This window comes from Martes martes, assembly GCF_963455335.1.
Source record: "Martes martes genome assembly, chromosome: 8".
In the NCBI taxonomy this organism is placed as follows: domain Eukaryota; kingdom Metazoa; phylum Chordata; class Mammalia; order Carnivora; family Mustelidae; genus Martes; species Martes martes.
Window position 1 is genome coordinate 84,162,352 of NC_137895.1, and position 17,560 is coordinate 84,179,911.

Genomic DNA, 17,560 nt, shown 5'->3' on the forward strand with positions numbered 1-17,560 from the left:
AAATGCAACGAATATGTAGGTGAACCAGAGATATCTTTTTCCCAGTTAAATCCCTATAAAAGAGGAAGAAGATTCTCTGAAATATGCAAAGACTGTGACCCAGAATCGATGATAACCAAACAGGATAGAAGCTGTTCCTGATATACAGCGAGAGCAGTTTTGAGATGTCTGAGCAGAGCGAAGGCAGAGCAGGGAGGGATATAGAGTAAGAGGAATGATGACAGATCTCACCTCTACTTCTGTTTTATCCAGGGAAACCCCCTCCACAAATGGCCTGGAGGAACCACAGCACCGTCACTGAGTTTATTCTCACCGGGCTGTCCAACAATCCCCACATCGAGGCTCTGCTCTTCGTGTTCTTCCTGGGGATTTACCTCCTGACCGTGACGGGGAACCTGATGATGCTGCTGGTGATCAGGACTGATGCCCGCCTCCACACACCCATGTACTTCTTCCTGAGTAACCTGTCCTTCCTAGACTTCTGTTTCTCTTCAGTCACTGAGCCCAAGCTACTGAAGGACCTTCTGTCTGAGAAGAAAACTATCTCAGTCGAGGGCTGCCTGACGCAGGTGTTCTTTGTGTTTATCACTGCAGGGACTGAAGCATTTCTGCTCTCAGTGATGGCCTATGACCGCTATGCTGCCATCTGCCACCCACTGCTCTATGGCCAGGTGATGAGCAGCCAGTTCTGTGTGAAGTTGGTTTTCATCTCATGGTGCCTGGCCTCTTTCAACTCAGTCGTAATTTTGCTCTTGGCTCTTAACCTGGACTTCTGTGAGGCCCAAACCATACACCACTATACTTGTGAGCTGCCCTCCCTCTTCCCTCTATCTTGCTCTGATATTTCTATCAATATTGACATCTTGATCTGCTCCATCTTATTGCACGGGCTTGGAACTTTCCTCCCAATCTTCTTCTCCTACGCCCGTATTGTCTCCACCATCCTGAACATCAGCTCCACCTCGGGCAGAACCAAGGCCTTCTCCACCTGCTCCTCCCACCTCATTGCAGTGACCCTGTTCTTTGGCTCAGGGTTGATTCGTTACCTTATGCCCACATCTGGCTCCTCCCTGGATATGCTCTCCTCCTTGCAGTACAGCGCAGTCACACCCTTGCTGAATCCCCTCATCTACAGCCTAAAGAACCAAGAGGTGAAGGCGGCTGTGAGAAGGACACTGGGAAAAATCCTGCACTACTTGAGGTAGTGAACAAGGACACAGAGTGTGGCAGATGAGTTTGCCTTGCCAACTGCTTGAACCTCAGGTAGAATTCTGGACCACTAACTGGAAGGGAGCCCTAAACCACCCTCTCCCTGGCTATACTGCCAACAAAAAATAAAATACATAAAATCATATCTTATTTAGCTCTTTAGATATAAGGTCTATTTTTAATTCTGCCCCTTCGCACCATTAGCACCACTTCTTTCGTAGAGGTCACAGATGTTGTATCTCCTGAATTAATCAGCAATGTACTTTATTTTGTCATCCTTATTAATTTTGTCTTGTTGATCTACTTTGTTAAAAATTATGCATTTATTGTCCCTCATAATATTTAGACAATTTTTACTTCTTCATCATTCTAAACTAGTCTTAAATCTGCATTTATGAAGTTCAACTTTTTAATTATTATTATATTATGTTAGTCACCATACAGTATGTCATTAGTTTTTGATGTAGCGTTCCAAGATTCATTGTTAACATATAACACCCAGTGCTCCATGCAATACGTGCCCTCTTTAATACCCATCACCAGGCCAACCCATCCGCCCACCCCTCCCCTCTGAAACCCTCATTTTGTTTCTCAGAGTCCACAGTCTCTCATGCTTCGTTTCCCCCTCCTATTTCCCCCTCTTCATTTTTCCCTTCCTTTTCCTAATGGCCTCCATGCTATTCCTTATGCTCCACAAGTAAGTGAAACCTTATGATAATTGACTTTCTCTGCTTGACTTCACTCAGCATCATCACCTCCAGTCCCATCCATGTTGATGCAAATGTTGGGTATTCATCCTTTCTGATGGCTGAGTAATATTCCATTGTGTATATAAATCACATTGAAGTTCACCTTTAAAAACAAAATATGTTGACATCTCCCATCAAATATTATAAATTCATTTTACTTTAACAATCCCTCCTCCTGGGGTGCCTGGGTGGCTCAGTCATTAAGTGTCTGCCTTCGGCTCAGGTCATGATCTCTGGGTCCTGGGATTGAGCCCTGCATGCAGCTCCCTACTTGGCAGGAAGCCTGCTTCTCCCTCTCCTACTCCTCCTGCTTGTGCTCCCTCTCTCACTGTGTCTCTCTGTCAAACAAATAAAAAAAATCTTTAAAAAAAAAAAAAAAAACCATCCCTCCTCCTTCTGCCACTTCAACCTCTTTCCTCCATTGTTTTGGGATTTGTTTGTTTGTTTGTTTTTTGTTTTTACATTCTGGAATTTTTGTCCCTAGATGTTATCAACATATTATTGTCTTTATATTAGTTGCTGTTGAATCAATTAAAGTCTGTATTTCAATCATAATCTATAGTTATTTAGGCTTCATTCTATGTTTAAATTTATTTACTATTCACTGGCATCCCTTTGATGGCACATTCCCCCATTATACTTCCCTTTTGCACAGCAGAACATAATGGTTATGTACACAGTCTTAGGAGCCTCGTTGCCTGTGTTCATATCCTGACTCTGCCCATATAAGTTTTATAATTATGACAAATTGCTTACCTACTCTGTACCTGTTTTCTATATATAAAATTGGGATAACAAGAGTATCTACACTGTATAGTTAGCATGAGGATTAATGAAATGGGAGATCAAGCACTAGAACACTAACGGCCACCATTTGAGTGTTACGGATCATTATTCATGAGTTCTTCATTTCTTTTTTCTAAGATTTTGTTTATTTATTTGACAGAGAGAGATCATAAGTAGGCAGAGAGGCAGGCAGAGAGAGAAGGGGAAGCAGGCTCCCTGCTGAGCAGGGAGCCCGATGCGGGGCTTGATCTCAGGACCCTGAGATCATGACCTGAGCCAAAGGCAGAGGCTTAACCCACTGAGCCACCCAGGCGCCCCAAGTTCTTCATTTCATTCTGCTTTGATTTAGTTGTAATATGCACTTGTCTAGATTTTTTTTTAAGGAATGGCTATTACAAAATATTCCAAGACCTTGCATATCTGAAAATCTCTTTATTTTAGGGGTGCTTGGGTGACTCAATCAGTTAAGTGTCCCACTCTTGGTTTCGGCTTGGGTCATGATCTCAGGGTCATGAATTTGAGCCGCATGTCAGGCTCCACACTCAGCATGGAGCCTGCTTGGGATTCTCTCTCTCCCCCTCCTTCTGTCCCCCACCCCACCCTCTCTCTCTTAAAAAAAAAAAAAAAATGAAAGTCTCTTTATTTTGACTCTACATATGAATGAAAATTTGCCTTGTTACAGAATTTTGGGGTCCCCTCTTTTTTCTTCTGTACATATTATACACTGTCATTTGGTATCTACCAGTCTTTGGAAATGTAAGGACAGAGTGACACTCTTGCACAAAAAAAGATAGAAAACAAAATAGCACCACGAGAGCACAAAAATGTTTTTAAAAAATGTTTTTTAAATAGCATTGCAGAAAACATCAATAACCATGTATTACAACAACAATGGAACTGTAAAGTCATCAAATTAAAAAGAAAAGATTTTAAGATTGGGTTATGAGAGCTATATGTTATATACAAAATAAAGACTTCAAAAATGAAGACTTTGTAAAGGATAAACTTGTGGAATCACTATGCTGTACTCCTGGAACTAATGTAAACACTGTGTCTCAACTACACTAAAGAAATCTATTGTCTTAAACAACAAAAATTATAATCTCAAGGTGTTTGGGTGGCTCAGTCGGTTGAGCATCCAGTTCTCGATTTCGGCTCAGGTCATGATCTCAGGGTAATCAGATTGAGCCCCGGGTCAGGCTCCGCCCTCTTCCTCTACCTCTCCCCCTTTCTCTCTCTCTCTCTTTAAAAATAAATACTAAATAAAATCTTTTAAAGACATTATACTCTTAAAACAAGACTTGCAAGTGACTCACGAAGGTTGAAAATTTTTAAAAATTGCTCAAATATCTAAACTAGAAAATGCGTATGAGAAAGTAGCTGTCAAGGTCTCATTTTCAGTCAAAATTGAATTCGAAGCAAAAAAAAATTAGTTCCTGTACCCCTGGGGCTAATAATACATTATATGTTAATAAAAAAAATTAGTTGAAGAATCTAGGACAGTAGTCAAACATGTAGTAAATGCTCAAGAAAAATGTGCTGACTGAATGAATATTACTCTCAAATTTAGATGGATACAACCACAATGATACCTATATGTCACAAAGAAGATAAAATGACTGAACATTAACTGCTCAAGTCACAGAACATAAAATACTGTAGAAAATAATAAGGGAAATTAACAAATTTATAATAATTGTGGGAGACTTTATTTCAATGTATTTATGGGTACTTTCAATCAAATCAATGAGGATCAAATGGACATGCTAACACTTTCATGAAAAAAAAAAGAAAAAATTAAATGCTTTTGATGAGTATTTCTGCTGTATCCAACAGATGAGTATTTCTGCTGTATCCATGTCTTAAACCAACATGTATTACTAAATAATGGTCCCAGGAAGAATATTTTCAGAGACATACTACCTATTTGAGACATTATTATGTATCATCAATAAGATGAAATATGTTTGTTTTCAATTTTTTTACTTAAATTCAATTTAAGTAACATATACTGTACTATTAGTTTCAAAGGTAATCATTCATCACTTGCATATAACACCCAAAGTTCACTACATCACATGCCCTCCTTAATGCCCATCACACATTTACCCCATTCTACACCCAGCTCCCCTAGAGCAACCCTCAATTGGTTTTCTAGAGTTCAGCCTCACTTATGGTTTGCCTCCATCACTGTTTTCATCCTATTTTCCCTTCCCTTCTCCTATGTTCATCTGTTTTGTTTATTAAATTCCACATATGAGTGAATAATATGGTATTTGTCTTTCTCTAACTGACATTTCATTTAACATTATACCCTCTAGTTCCATCCACGTGGTTGCAAATAGCAAGATTCCATTATTTTTGATGGCTGAGTAATATTGTAGAAGACTTTTATACAGATTTTAGAGTTCTTAACAAATTAGTCAAACAGAAGTAATGGCAAGGAAAACAGGATAATATAATTAAAAATAATCTTCTGATAAGAATATATCTACCCTGCATTATAAAATTTTAGAAGGTCAAGGCTGAATAAAATGAGGAATTGATTGACCAGGAAGCAACGTGAGGGAAATTTCTAAAATGTCAACAAAGAAACCAAAGAAAAGAAGAATCCCTCCCTTTTATGGTTGGAGCATGTGACCTGCTCTGCTTTCTGAAATATCTTGGGACACTATGGTAGTTATGTGAATGAGCCAAAATTTTATCTTAAACAGATCTTATTTCAAATCCTTGCTCAAACATGTAACACCTGAGTGACCTCAAACAAATTATTTAATTTCTGTGAGTTTCTTTAATCTCTAAAATATGTATAACCATATATATCTCACGTGGATTTTAAAGACTCAGTGATACTATGTAGAGACCTAAGCATGTATCTATTATTCCTAGAATGATATATAATCCAAACATATAGATAGACTGAGATTAATTTCTTTTTAATAAATATTCACCAAGAATACATTGTGGATCCAGGAAATATTAAGTACACATTTTGCCAATGACCACACTTTGGCATGCCCGGGGTAGAGAAATCAGTTCCTTGTTGATATCTACTATGTAGCATGGATAAGAGACAGATACCATGGAGCCCAGCTAGAAGACTGGAATCATTAGAAAGGAGAGGTAGGGATGAAAAATTAAAAATATCCCAGCCTTCCAGGAGTTTATGACCTAACTGTGGTGAAAGAATGGAAACATTTCATTTTAAAACAATGAGTGATTAACTGGCCAAATTTCTTTGAGATGGAAAACATGTGCCCAAGGAAAAGAAAAGAAAGGGAAAGAAAATCAGTCAGCCAAAGACTGGGCTTGCAAATTGTGTTTATTCATTCACTGATTCACCCATCAGGCTTCCTGTGAGCATCCAGAGTGCATGGAGTATTGTGCTTTTTGTTATAGGAAAGCCCAGCTCTCTCTCTCTCTCTCTCTTTTTTTTTAAAGATTTTATTTATTTATTTATTTATTTGACAGACAGAGACCACAAGTAGGCAGAGAGGCAGGCAGAGAGAGAGGGGGAAGCAGGCTCCCCGCCTAGCAGAGAGCCCTATGCGGGGCTTGATCCCAGGACCCTGGGATCATGACCTGAGCTGAAGGCAGAGGCCTCAACCCACTGAGCCACCCAGGCGCCCCTCTCTCTCTTTTTTTAAAAGATTTTATTTATTTATTTGACAGACAAAGATCACAAGTAGGCAGAGAGGCAGGCGCGGTGGGGGGGGTGGGGGTGGCGGGGAGCAGGCTCCCCGCCAAGCAGGGAGCCTGACGCAAGGCTCCATCCCAGGACCCTGAGATCATGACCCGAGCTGAAGGCAGAGGCTTAACCCACGGAGCCACCCAGGTGCCTCAGTATTGTGCTTTTTGACAGAGGTTTAATACTGAATAAGGAAAATGTGCTGTGAGAATTAACTCCAGCACACATGGAATTGGCCTAAACTTTTTTACTGAGATAAGAGACATATCTGCATGGCACTGATCCCTGGTCAATGTATGAAGTGTACTGATTAATATGTTGCTTTCTGTGTATCCATTGGTCCAAGGTGAGTTTTGAGGTGCCTTATCCCAGTGTGTCAGCATTGTTTATTGACAAAATGAGATTGCTTGTACTGGTCTCAGGGAGACCTCACAGAGACCTCTACTGTTGAGTCTGGTTACATAGCAAAAATATATCTATGTGATCAACAGGGTACAAGACAGTCCTAGAACCCTTTTGGCCTCCCTGGTTCCAGAGTATTCCATGCACCCATCAGTGATTCCTGATCTAAGAAGTATGTCCTGCCATGGCATTGCAGAAAGAGGACAATGGGAGCCTATGTCAGGTGTCTCTGGATGCCTTGCCGTGGGGTAGGTTTTGGCCATGAGGTTATCCTTACTTGACGCTGTTGCTATGCTGTGTCCTCTACAACAACTATAGATCTGTAAGCATTGTTATTTGGGGTCCTGTGAGAGTCCTTTAACAAACCCTAACTGTTGCCATTTGTGCAGTTGGTATGAGAAAGGGAATTAGAAGTTCACTCCCTGACTCATTTTTAACTAAAAATATGGCTAAAGCATTATTTAGATAGAAAAACTGTGCTTCTGCTAAAGGGGGTGGAAATGAATCATTGATGCCAGATGGTTGCCAAGTCACCCTGGGTTTGAAGTAGCACATGCTTTGAAAGCAGTTACTGACAATAAACTTTCCAGTGGAATCTGAAAATTATAAAACCTAAGCCTCAGGATCTAGCAAAATGGATTAGCAGGAAAGATGGCAGGTGCTCAAAAATTTGGTTCCATGGTTGCTGCATTCACCATTAGCAAAAATAAAAACTCAGAGGGACACCTGGGTGGCTCAGCCGGCTAAGTGCCTGCCTTGCACTCAGGTCATGATCCCACAGTCGCGAATTGGGCTCTCTGCTCAGTGGGCAGTCTCTTTCTGCTACTCTCCCTGCTTGCGCGCTCGCTCTCTCTCTCTCTCTCTCTCTCTCTCTTTCTGTCGAGTAAATAAATAAAATCTTTTTTAATTTAACTTTATTTTTTCAGTGTTCCAAGATTCATTGTTTGAAATCTTTAAAAATAAATAAATAAGTAGATAGATAGATAGATAGATAGATAGATAGATGATAGATAGATAAAAGCAAGTTCAGAATCTCCTTTGGTTGAGCTTCGCCCTGTCTGGCCAGGAGGTGGCGCTTCAACCAAAGGAACTGGGGCGGACATCCTCTGATAAAATAGCTACATCTGTCAGACCAATTACTATTTTAAAAGGTAGGACAAATTAACAGTGGCGGGCAAGAAAACATAAAAAGAAGGGATTCATGAGTGAAAAGAATTTTGACTTTTCAGTGTGTTAAAAGCAGCCCCCTGAAGTTCCGCCTTTGTTGAAATGGCTACTGAGAATTTTAGACCAAGGGGCAAAGTCCCCATCCTTGACCAGCACTAAGTGGAGGAGAATGTCGGCTTGCTTCTGAGGGAATGTTTGGGCTCACCTTGGATCTTCAAATGGCTGCTACCTTTGTGTCAATAGCTCGTGCAGCTGCAGCTAATTTACTAGGCTGGATCAAGGAAGCCACGTATCACCCATACCCAGTCTGAGCTGGTTCTAGTATGTTTCACACACATGTTGGTGGTTTCTAACCAAGAGAGAAAACGTGCTGTTTGGCCCTGTGAAGAGAAGACAAGTGATCTCCCTCCAGTCCTCTCCCCTTGCTATGAAGCAGCCTTTGGCTGTGATGCATATCTTTATTTTAATGCTGTTTTCATATTGTATCCTTTTCCTGCAAATCATAAATTTGTAAGATCTGTCATTTGGATCCTTGGAGTCTTCTTTATCAATGGAAATATGTCTGACTCTTGCCATTAATTAAAAAAAAAATTCTCTTGCCCTCTTGCCCTTTAGTGAGAGCTGAATGGGAAGTATGAGGTCCGCAGGCAGGCCGCCATGATGGCTGGGAAGCTTTCTCATGAGCCATAGGGAGAAATGGCCAGTTGGCCATATAGACCTCTGCAGTGAGGTCTGAATGAGCTAGGATTATTTTGTCCTAAACCCATAACCAAAGAGACGACTGAGGATTTTGAGAAAGGAAAAGTAGAAGATATTTGGGTTTGGGGAAATTTTATCTGGAGGGAGAATGCTTTATAAGTACTCGAGAACTTGAAGGAAGTTCTTACAGAAATTTGAAAGTGAAAGCAATAGATTTCTTTCTGAGCACTAAGTGGTGACACTTAATGGATTAGACCAGTGACAGGCAAAATGAAGATACAGGATAGCTGACCATTAATATATTCAATGTGTTGTATACAAAAATGTACAGAGTCAGCAGCTTGAACACGTCCCATGGAATGCTAACCCCAAATTCAAATTTCCTGGTTCTGCTGAGCTGAGCGGCAGCTGCAGCCTTCGGGAAGCTGGGCCAGGGGACTCGGGGCCCAGGGGAGTTCTGTTAGGAGTGGTGTGCACGCCTCTCTCTCCAGGAGCTGAACATGGATGTAGCATAGGGAGAAGATGGGGGGACAGGGTGGGAGGGGCACAGACTGCCTTCTGTCAGGAGACTGTCACCACTTACAGAACTCAACCAGCCAGACTTCGCCACAATGAGCAAACAAAACAGTACAGAGAGAGAGAGGTAAGCATCAAGCAGCTAATCAGAACAACCCCATAAATAAATGTGCAAGGAGATAGACGGACTGAAACAACCCCCACAGAGGAAAACACAGGGAGGGCATTTAAAGATTCAAATACGGTAAAATAAAAGACATCCTGGAAACAGGAGCTGCAATTTTCTTATTTAAAAACTCAGACTTCTGGTTTGGGCTCAGAGATGCAGAGGGCTGGCAAACTATCACTCCCGCTCTTAATAATAAGAAAAAAGCTGGACAGACAAAGTCAACCACTTATCTTAGCCATCAGAGAGCTGTCTTGGGCACCTGGCCACACAGAAATCTGGAGAAAAGAGTGGCCTGCAGGGAGACATGAGACCTGAGCGTTGGCTTACTCAGGACAGAAGCTGCTGGTGCCATCTCAGGGAGGAGGAAGATTAAATTAGAAATGGTGACAGATTGCTGGAGGCCGGATGTGAGCTGTGAGAGGCGCTGAGATTCCAGAGGGCTGCGGTCCTAGGAAAGCTCCCACTTTCTTGCAGTTTGTTCCCCCAGAAACCCCACCCGGCTCTCACGGGGAGGATGGTGGGGAGCCGCTAAGGAAAGCTTTCCCCCTGGGCTGGCTGGGGTCAGGGAACAGCAGCCACCATCAAATCTCCCAGGCCCAGCTCCCCGAGCTCCTTTGCAGAACAAAAGCCTTAGCCTGAAGCAGGAAATTCATCAAAGCCCGCCTGAGGGTGCTGGGGTGGCCCTTCCAGCCGATGGAAAGGGTTCAAAACCTTACTTAGCCTGTGGAAACTGATGAAGCTGGAAAGGCAAAGGGACTAAAATAGCCAAAACAAATCTGAGAAAGAACAAAATTGGACGACTTCTAGCATCTGATTTTGGGACTTACTATAAAGTTACAACACAGTGTTGTGTCTGCAAGAGGCTAGCAAAGGAATAGATGTGTGGAGCGATGAAACCAGAGAATCCAGACATGGATCCACACAAAGCAAGTGCACTAATTTTTGAAAGGCACAAAGGAAACTCAGTGGGGAAATAAACCTTTTCACCCAAGGGTGGAGAGCAATTGGACAACATAAGGGCAAGTGCAAATTAAAACTAAAAGGCGAACTCCCCCACGTCTCTCCCTCTTCCCTTTTCTTAGAGCATTTACTTTAGAAAATTCGTGAGTTCTATCTCTGTCTCTTTGAAATGTACATAAATCTTTTTAAAAGTCAAAAAGCCCCGCCGCCAGCTTTACTACCAGTAATGTGTTCCTCAAGGACCCAAGAACCAACTCCTCAAAATGTAATTATCCGAAAACACAGCACCCCTGTCTCCCAGTTTCTGGGGAAGGGCAGAAGCCTCACCTCAGAGGGGCCTTCACTCCACCTTGTAAAACTACCACCTGTTATAGCGATGTGATAAGTGTGTTTTCCTTTGGATAACGCCAGTTAGCAAACCCAAACAACCACCTCAACTACCAAGCGAGTCTAGAATGAGCCTGTATATGACAAAGCAAATTGTGCTGTCCATTTCTCTTACTTAAAGACTAGTTACTCTTCATCATGACAACATATACGTGATGAGCTGTGTCTGCTTGGCTCTTGCTGGTGAAGTGGAAAGGAACCTCCAATCTTCCTCCCAACCGCAGTGCTGGGCCCGAGGGAGACAACAGTTATGAATGGTCCACCGGGTTCTGTAGACGATGGTGGTCTATTCTCTCTGGATATCGCACTTCCATCTGATGACCCATTTAAGCCACCAAAGCTTAACGGCCACACCGGAATCTACCGGAATCTACCGGTGGAATAACTGCTTGTCTATTTCAAAGGTTTTGCTTTCATTTTTTCACAAACTGCAACCCTGCAGGTCCTCTGCCTGGAAGCATGGCCATTCGGTATTTGACCAACAGGGCAGAGCATGACAGGATATTCAGACCGTGGACCCAGTGCTAGGCAACATAATTCACACAATTGGTATGTGCTATGAAGGAGCTAGGGCACCCTCTCCCTGGGCCGTGCATCTCTATACACAGCACAGACTTCATGGGCATGCTACGCTGACTCTTCTCCCTGCCTTTAACCTCTAGAGACTGAGAGACTCCCCAAAGACAGAAATGCTCTCAAGAGTAGAACTTTAGAATTGAGGATCTGTTGTGTCTAAGGTGTCTGCTTGCAAGTCTTGCTTCTTTGGTGTATCAAAATTTATTTTGTGGTGTACTAAAGGTCCTGAACTCTACCAAATATTACAGTACATTTTAGCCTAATTTATTATCTGTATTGTTATAAAAGCAGCCTTGGATGATTAAGAGTTCTGTCATTAATATTAAGCCCAGACATATTTCTGAACATGTAGAACTAGATCTTCAAATGGCTGTTGTGAACAATTTTTTACTTCTTACCTTTGTCAGTTCGTAATGAGAAAACTTCCTCTTACACCGTGTAGCTCAGAGAGCACCTGATGTAGTATCTCAGACACAATAAATATGCTCCTGAAGGCAAAAGGAAGGAAAGGGGGCTATTGCAACCTTATTTTTGATGGTGGGACATTGGAGACAATTTGAGTTGGTTAGGAAATCTATTTTAGGAAGATAAAGGTTAAGCTGTTATAGAAGAGATCCCAAAATACAGCACCTCAAACAAAATAGATTACTTTTCTCTTAAGTCCAGAGATGAATGGGTGGTCCGGAGTGAAAGGCCCAAGTTCCCTCTGTATTGTTGCTTTGTTATCTCCTAGGTAATCACTCACCATTCAGTCCTCATCCATGGCAAAGGCCAATCATCCAGGGCATCTGGGTGGCTCAGTCAGTTAAGCGCCCAGCTTTTGGTTTCAGCTCAGGTCATGACCTCATGGTGTGAGATCAAGCCTGGCATGAAGCTCTGTGCTCAGTGTGGAGTCTGCTTGAGATTCCCGCCCTCTCTTTCTGCCCCTCCCTCAGCTCACGGTTGTGGGCGAGCACTCTCTGTCTAAAAATAAATAAATGAAATCTTATTAAAAAATTTTGAAAAGCCTGAGCATCCCTCCTCAGTACTGCCCTTCCCTTCTATCTTTCAGTAATGGAACTTTCCCGTGTCTTAGACACATGACTGTTCATGGAACGCAGGGACCACACTTACCAGCTCCCTGTGGCCAAAGCTGGGTAGCAGCTTTGGGTATCAAGGAGCTGATAATTGTTGAAGTTGGATGATGGTTACAGAAGGGTCAATACACTATTCCCTTTACTTCTGTCTATGTTTAAATTTGTTCACAATAAAACGTTTTTGCCACAATTAAAAATTTGTTTAGAAGATTTTAATTGATTTGAGTTTTAGAGTTGCAATAATTAATTTTGGATGACATGCTAAATTTTTATTTTCTTATTTTATAATTAAAATATCTTTAATATCCTTTTTCTTTTCTTTACTTTTTTTTTTTAAGAGAGAGTGAGCCATGGGGTGGGGGTTGGGGGATGGGCAGAGGGAGAGGGAGAGAGAAAATCTTAAGCAGGCTCCACACTGGAGGCAGAGCCCACTGTAGGGCTCAATCTGACAACCCCGAGATCATGACCTGAGCAGAAATCAAGAGTCGGATGCTTAACCAACTGTGCCACCCAAGCGCCCCAATATCTTTTTTCATTTTTAAAGTATCCTCAGTATCTTTTTCATTTTCTTTTATCATTATATTATTTGTATAATCATAAATATGATTTAAAACACAATGAAATGAGAAGGAAGAAAGATAAGGGGAGGGAAGAAGGAAGGAAATTCCAAGTTTTTGTACCAGGAATCCTCAGAATTCTGTATTTTTATTTTTAGACATTATTGGCCACCCTGGGTCCCCTCTTGTATGATGCAACCCTCTGAAACAAGAGTGATTCAGGGAAGGAATAGTTGGCCCTTGGAGACCTCATACACTTTCAGAGCAGCTCTTCTGCTCTAAGAGCCTCTCTAGGGAGTTCCCTCACTCTCCAAGGTCTAGAGCTGAGATCAAGTCCCTCTGGCCATTGTTATATGGGAGACAGAGTCAAGAAGTCTTCCCCTTAGACAGAAAGACTATAGGGATATTTCCTTGCTAAGAAGTTTCACTCCTGAATCTTCTAAAGGAAGGACAAAGTTGAGGGTAGCCTACAGAAGCCCTAGCCACATCTGAGGCTTTTGCTCCAGTGTTGGAAAGGATGTCATTTGGTTATCATCCAAGGAGATCATCTCTTGTTGGCCTAGGGTGCCCAAGTGAAGACAAATCTCCTTCTCATTCCTATCCATCTTCTAAAACTACCCACTCTGGGAAACCGTGAGTGTAGAAGCCATGAATAGAGATCAGATCCTCACTTATCTCCTTCTGAGTTACCCATCAAAGAGAAAGGTGACAATTTTACCTTGTTCTGGTCTAGACCAAACCCTATAACTATACATTTTACCAGGTGTTCTTGGTGTTCTTTTATCTTTCTTATCTCTCCTCTCTCTCTCTCTCTCTCACAGCTTTCACCATCCCTGTGATGCATAGAAGATGGCCAAGTCTGACTTGGCTTTATCCAAGTCCGCTGCTACCAGCTCAGAGAATAGCACACTCTTCATGGACTTTCCTATAAATTACTGAGATTACAGAAAAAACTGTGGACAATATAGATTCACAGAAACCCTGGAATGGGAAGACCTTGGAGTAGCTGATGTGCACAACACTCACCTCCATTTCAAGGGCTTCCTCCTGCTTGGCTTCCATAACATCAGCACACTTACATACCATTTCTGCTTGGATTGACACAGAAGGGGAGAAAGGATTTCTATTTAGTACCAGTGATACTCAAAGAAGATTGTCTCTTAATCTTTAGAATTTCTTTTTTTTTTTAATCTTTAGAATTTCTAAGCTGGAATGGACTCTAGAACTATCTAGTTTTTCCATTTTTTTTTTAAATGAGAACCTCAAGTGACTTACTGTTGAACTTACTGTGGCAGGGAAAGGTCTTGCACCATCACTAGGTATCACAATAACCCTATCAACCATTTACTCATTATCATCTGTCAGCCAGATAGTCAGCCAAAATATTCAGCACTTTTTCACTGTGCCAGTCAGCTCTCCTGTGGTTTGAGCTCAATTCCTTTTGGAACTGGAGAAGAGCAACTTCTCAGTGCTCTGAAGCCTGTTCCTGTTCCAGTCTAATCCCTGTTCTCTTCTCTTTCCTTTCTAGGTCAGATTGTCTACATTCTTCTCTTCCACCTTCTCCACCTTGGCCAATAGCTTCCTGCCCTGAGCTGAGAAGGACTAATGAGGTCTGACATGGCAGGGGTGTGGCTGCGACACAACCTGTCCCAGATCAGCCATGAAGCTTTATTCCCAATGCCTCATCCCCAGGCATGCTCTGAGACTGATAACCCATGTGATAATTCTTTTCCCTTCTTGTCCCTCTAAAAGGAGAACTTAAATGCTCCATGGAAGTTGGCAACACAACCACAGTCACCACATTTGTCCTCCTAGGACTGTCCAACAACCCTCAGATCCAGGCTGTGCTCTTTGTGCTCTTCCTGGGGATTTACCTCCTGACCCTGATGGGGAACCTGACGATGCTGCTGGTGATCAGAACTGATTCTCATCTCCACATGCCCATGTACTTCTTCCTGAGTCACCTCTCCTTCCTGGATGCTTTCTATTCCTCAGTCATTGTGCCTAAACTGCTAGAGAACCTTCTTTCCAAGTGGAGGACTATATCTCCCCTTGAATGTTTCACCCAGATCTCCTTGGTCATATTTTCCGGAGCCACTGAAGCTTGCCTCCTTTCAGTCATGGCCTATGACCGGTTCCAGGCTGTGTGCTACCCACTGTTATATGTGGTGGCTATGAACAAAAAGGTATGTATTGGCCTGGTGGGAGCATCGTGGGCCATAGGAATGGGGACTGGCCTGGTTAACAGCATCCTTCTGGCTCAGCAGCACTTCTGTGGCCCCAATCTTGTCCGCAGTTTTGCCTGCGAGCTTCCCCCAGTGCTCTTGTTGACCTGTTCTGACCCTTATATTAGTGTTGTCTCCATCTTGACCACCATGGCAGTCCTTGGCCTTGGCACTCTTGTCCTATTGCTGGGCTCCTACACTCGTATCATCATGACAGCCCTGGGAATCAACTCTGCGATGGGTCGGAGCAAGATCTTCTCCACCTGTTCTTCTCATTTTCTTGTGGTCACCATCTTTTATGGTTCAGGAGTTTTCAGGTATGTCATACTATAACCTCCTAAATATAAATGTAGGATATCACTTGCCCTTAACTGGCCTTGGTCTTCCAAAGCAGCAGGAAAATGACTGTACTGGGATTCAGAAGGCCTGGTTTCTAGTTCTGGCTCTTCTGCGGATTAGCTGTGCGAGTTATTAAAAAAAAATCCATTTTCTTTCTCAGGTCTTAATTGTCTAACTCTGAAAAATGAGCTTATACAAGGACTAGAGATTTCCTACTTTCATTAACTTATGATTAATAGCTCTCAAAAGGAAATCAGAGAGCCCTTGGTAGATTTTATTCAGTGTTAACCAAAACAATAAAACATATCATTCTTGAAAGAGATGACATTGTTTTTCATACTGGAAGATGATGTCTCTGAAGCTTATTTAAAACTATTTATTTAGGCACCTACAGTACACCAGCTGCTTTTACATGCTCAAGCTCAATTTTGGTATGGAACACACTACAAGAGAAATATTATTAACCCCACTTTCTGGTAAGGAACCTAAGTTTCAAGTAACCAGATAATTTCTCAAAAGTTCCAGAACAAGTTAGTAATGGAGCCATAGTATAAACCAAGTCTCACTGACTTAAAACATCATACTCTTTCTTACCATACTTCTCTCAAACATAAACAACTCTAGCTGACAAGTTCTCACTTATTAGGAGCAGAATAATTAATGGCCCATAGTGTCTACTAGTGAACTGAAGATAGATTTATACAAATTGCTGTGTAATTTTCTTACCTGCTTGTTACTTGAAAAGAAGGCAGGTGTGGAAAAGGAGCTCACCTGATGCTGTGGACAAATCTTTCTCTCTCTGCATCTCATTTTTCTCATATGCCATAAGGAGACTCTAAGATTGCTCCTACCTACTTCACAGAAATGTTAACAGGGATAAATTAAATGAAGAAAAGTGACAATAAAATGAATATTTTTTTTAGTATTTTATTTATTTATTTGACCAAGAGAGAGACACCAAGAGAGAACACAAGTGGGGGAGCAGGAGAGAGTGAAGCAGACTTCTCGCTGAGCAGGGAGCCTGATATGGGGCTCAGTCCCAGGACCCCAGGATCATGACCTGAGCCGAGGGTAGATGCTTAACCACTGAGCCACCCAGGTGCCCCTGAATATCTTTTTAAATAGAGCACAGCAGAATCTACAAGGAATATTCCAATGATGATGACCTGTTGAAAAAAAATCAATGTTTCTTTGGGAAGTACTCCCAGTGAGACTCAACAAAATGCACCCCAAAACTTAACCTTATTATTTTGGATTCAAATCTTGTGCTTAACACATGTTTATCTTCTACTTTATTTATCAAGTTTAGCTTCTTTTCTAAGCCAAAAAAAATGTACTTAAAAGGACAAATGTTTGTTCCACTAGCATTATATAAAATAACATGCTGTGACTGAAGGTAATTCCCAGAGCCATAAATGTTGGGAACAATGACAGCCTTATTAGACTAAACATATGCTTTGGCAAGAAACTATCTTCACAAAATGAAAACATACAGTTATATATACAGGGAAAAGAAGAGGGAAAAGCATCCTTACATCTTTATCATAACTATTAAGAAAAGATGTTTTGAAGACTATGAAGTACTAGAGAAATGCATGAAATTATTATTAGTTTTATTCTAACCTGCAGCACTTGATGTGCTACAGAACTTTCTTTTTTCTCAGGGCAGCTCTTAGAAGATAAGATAACTCATGTTTGGAGACATTTAAAGGTAGAAATAACTGCCTTCTCACTGATCACACAGTCATATCTAAATGCTGCTACCGCTGTTAGTTGATTCAGCTCTAAGGACTCTCTTTGCAGAGTGTCTGGTATGGGATGGACCGTGGCTACCAATATACTGTGGCCATTGTTCTGACCTCAGTTTACTCCTTTGTGCCAATCCCTTCAAGGTACATGACCCCAGCATCTGGCTCAGCCCTGGAGCAAGTACTCTCCGTGCAGTACAGTGTGGTAACCCCGCTACTAAACCCTCTCATCTACAGTCTCAAGAACCAGGAAGTGAAGTCAGCTCTCAGGAGGGTGTTCACCAGGAAGCCCAGGCTTACCTTCTAA

General features: G+C 41.8%; 2 protein-coding genes across 2 annotated transcripts; both read left to right on the plus strand.

Moving 5' to 3' along the window:
* Positions 1 to 269: 269 nt before the first annotated feature.
* Positions 270 to 1,205, plus strand: LOC308348330 (olfactory receptor 8S1-like; the record flags this gene model as incomplete). Its single annotated transcript, XM_080812341.1, has 1 exon — positions 270 to 1,205. The coding sequence occupies one exon, from the start codon at positions 270 to 272 to the stop codon at positions 1,203 to 1,205; it is 936 nt and encodes a 311-aa protein (XP_080668467.1).
* Positions 1,206 to 14,710: 13,505 nt separating this feature from the next.
* Positions 14,711 to 17,560, plus strand: OR5BS1 (olfactory receptor family 5 subfamily BS member 1; the record flags this gene model as incomplete). The annotated part of the gene is made up of 2 exons (XM_080810250.1): positions 14,711 to 15,483; positions 17,398 to 17,560. 2 exons carry the CDS (start codon positions 14,711 to 14,713, stop codon positions 17,558 to 17,560), a joined length of 936 nt encoding a protein of 311 aa, XP_080666376.1.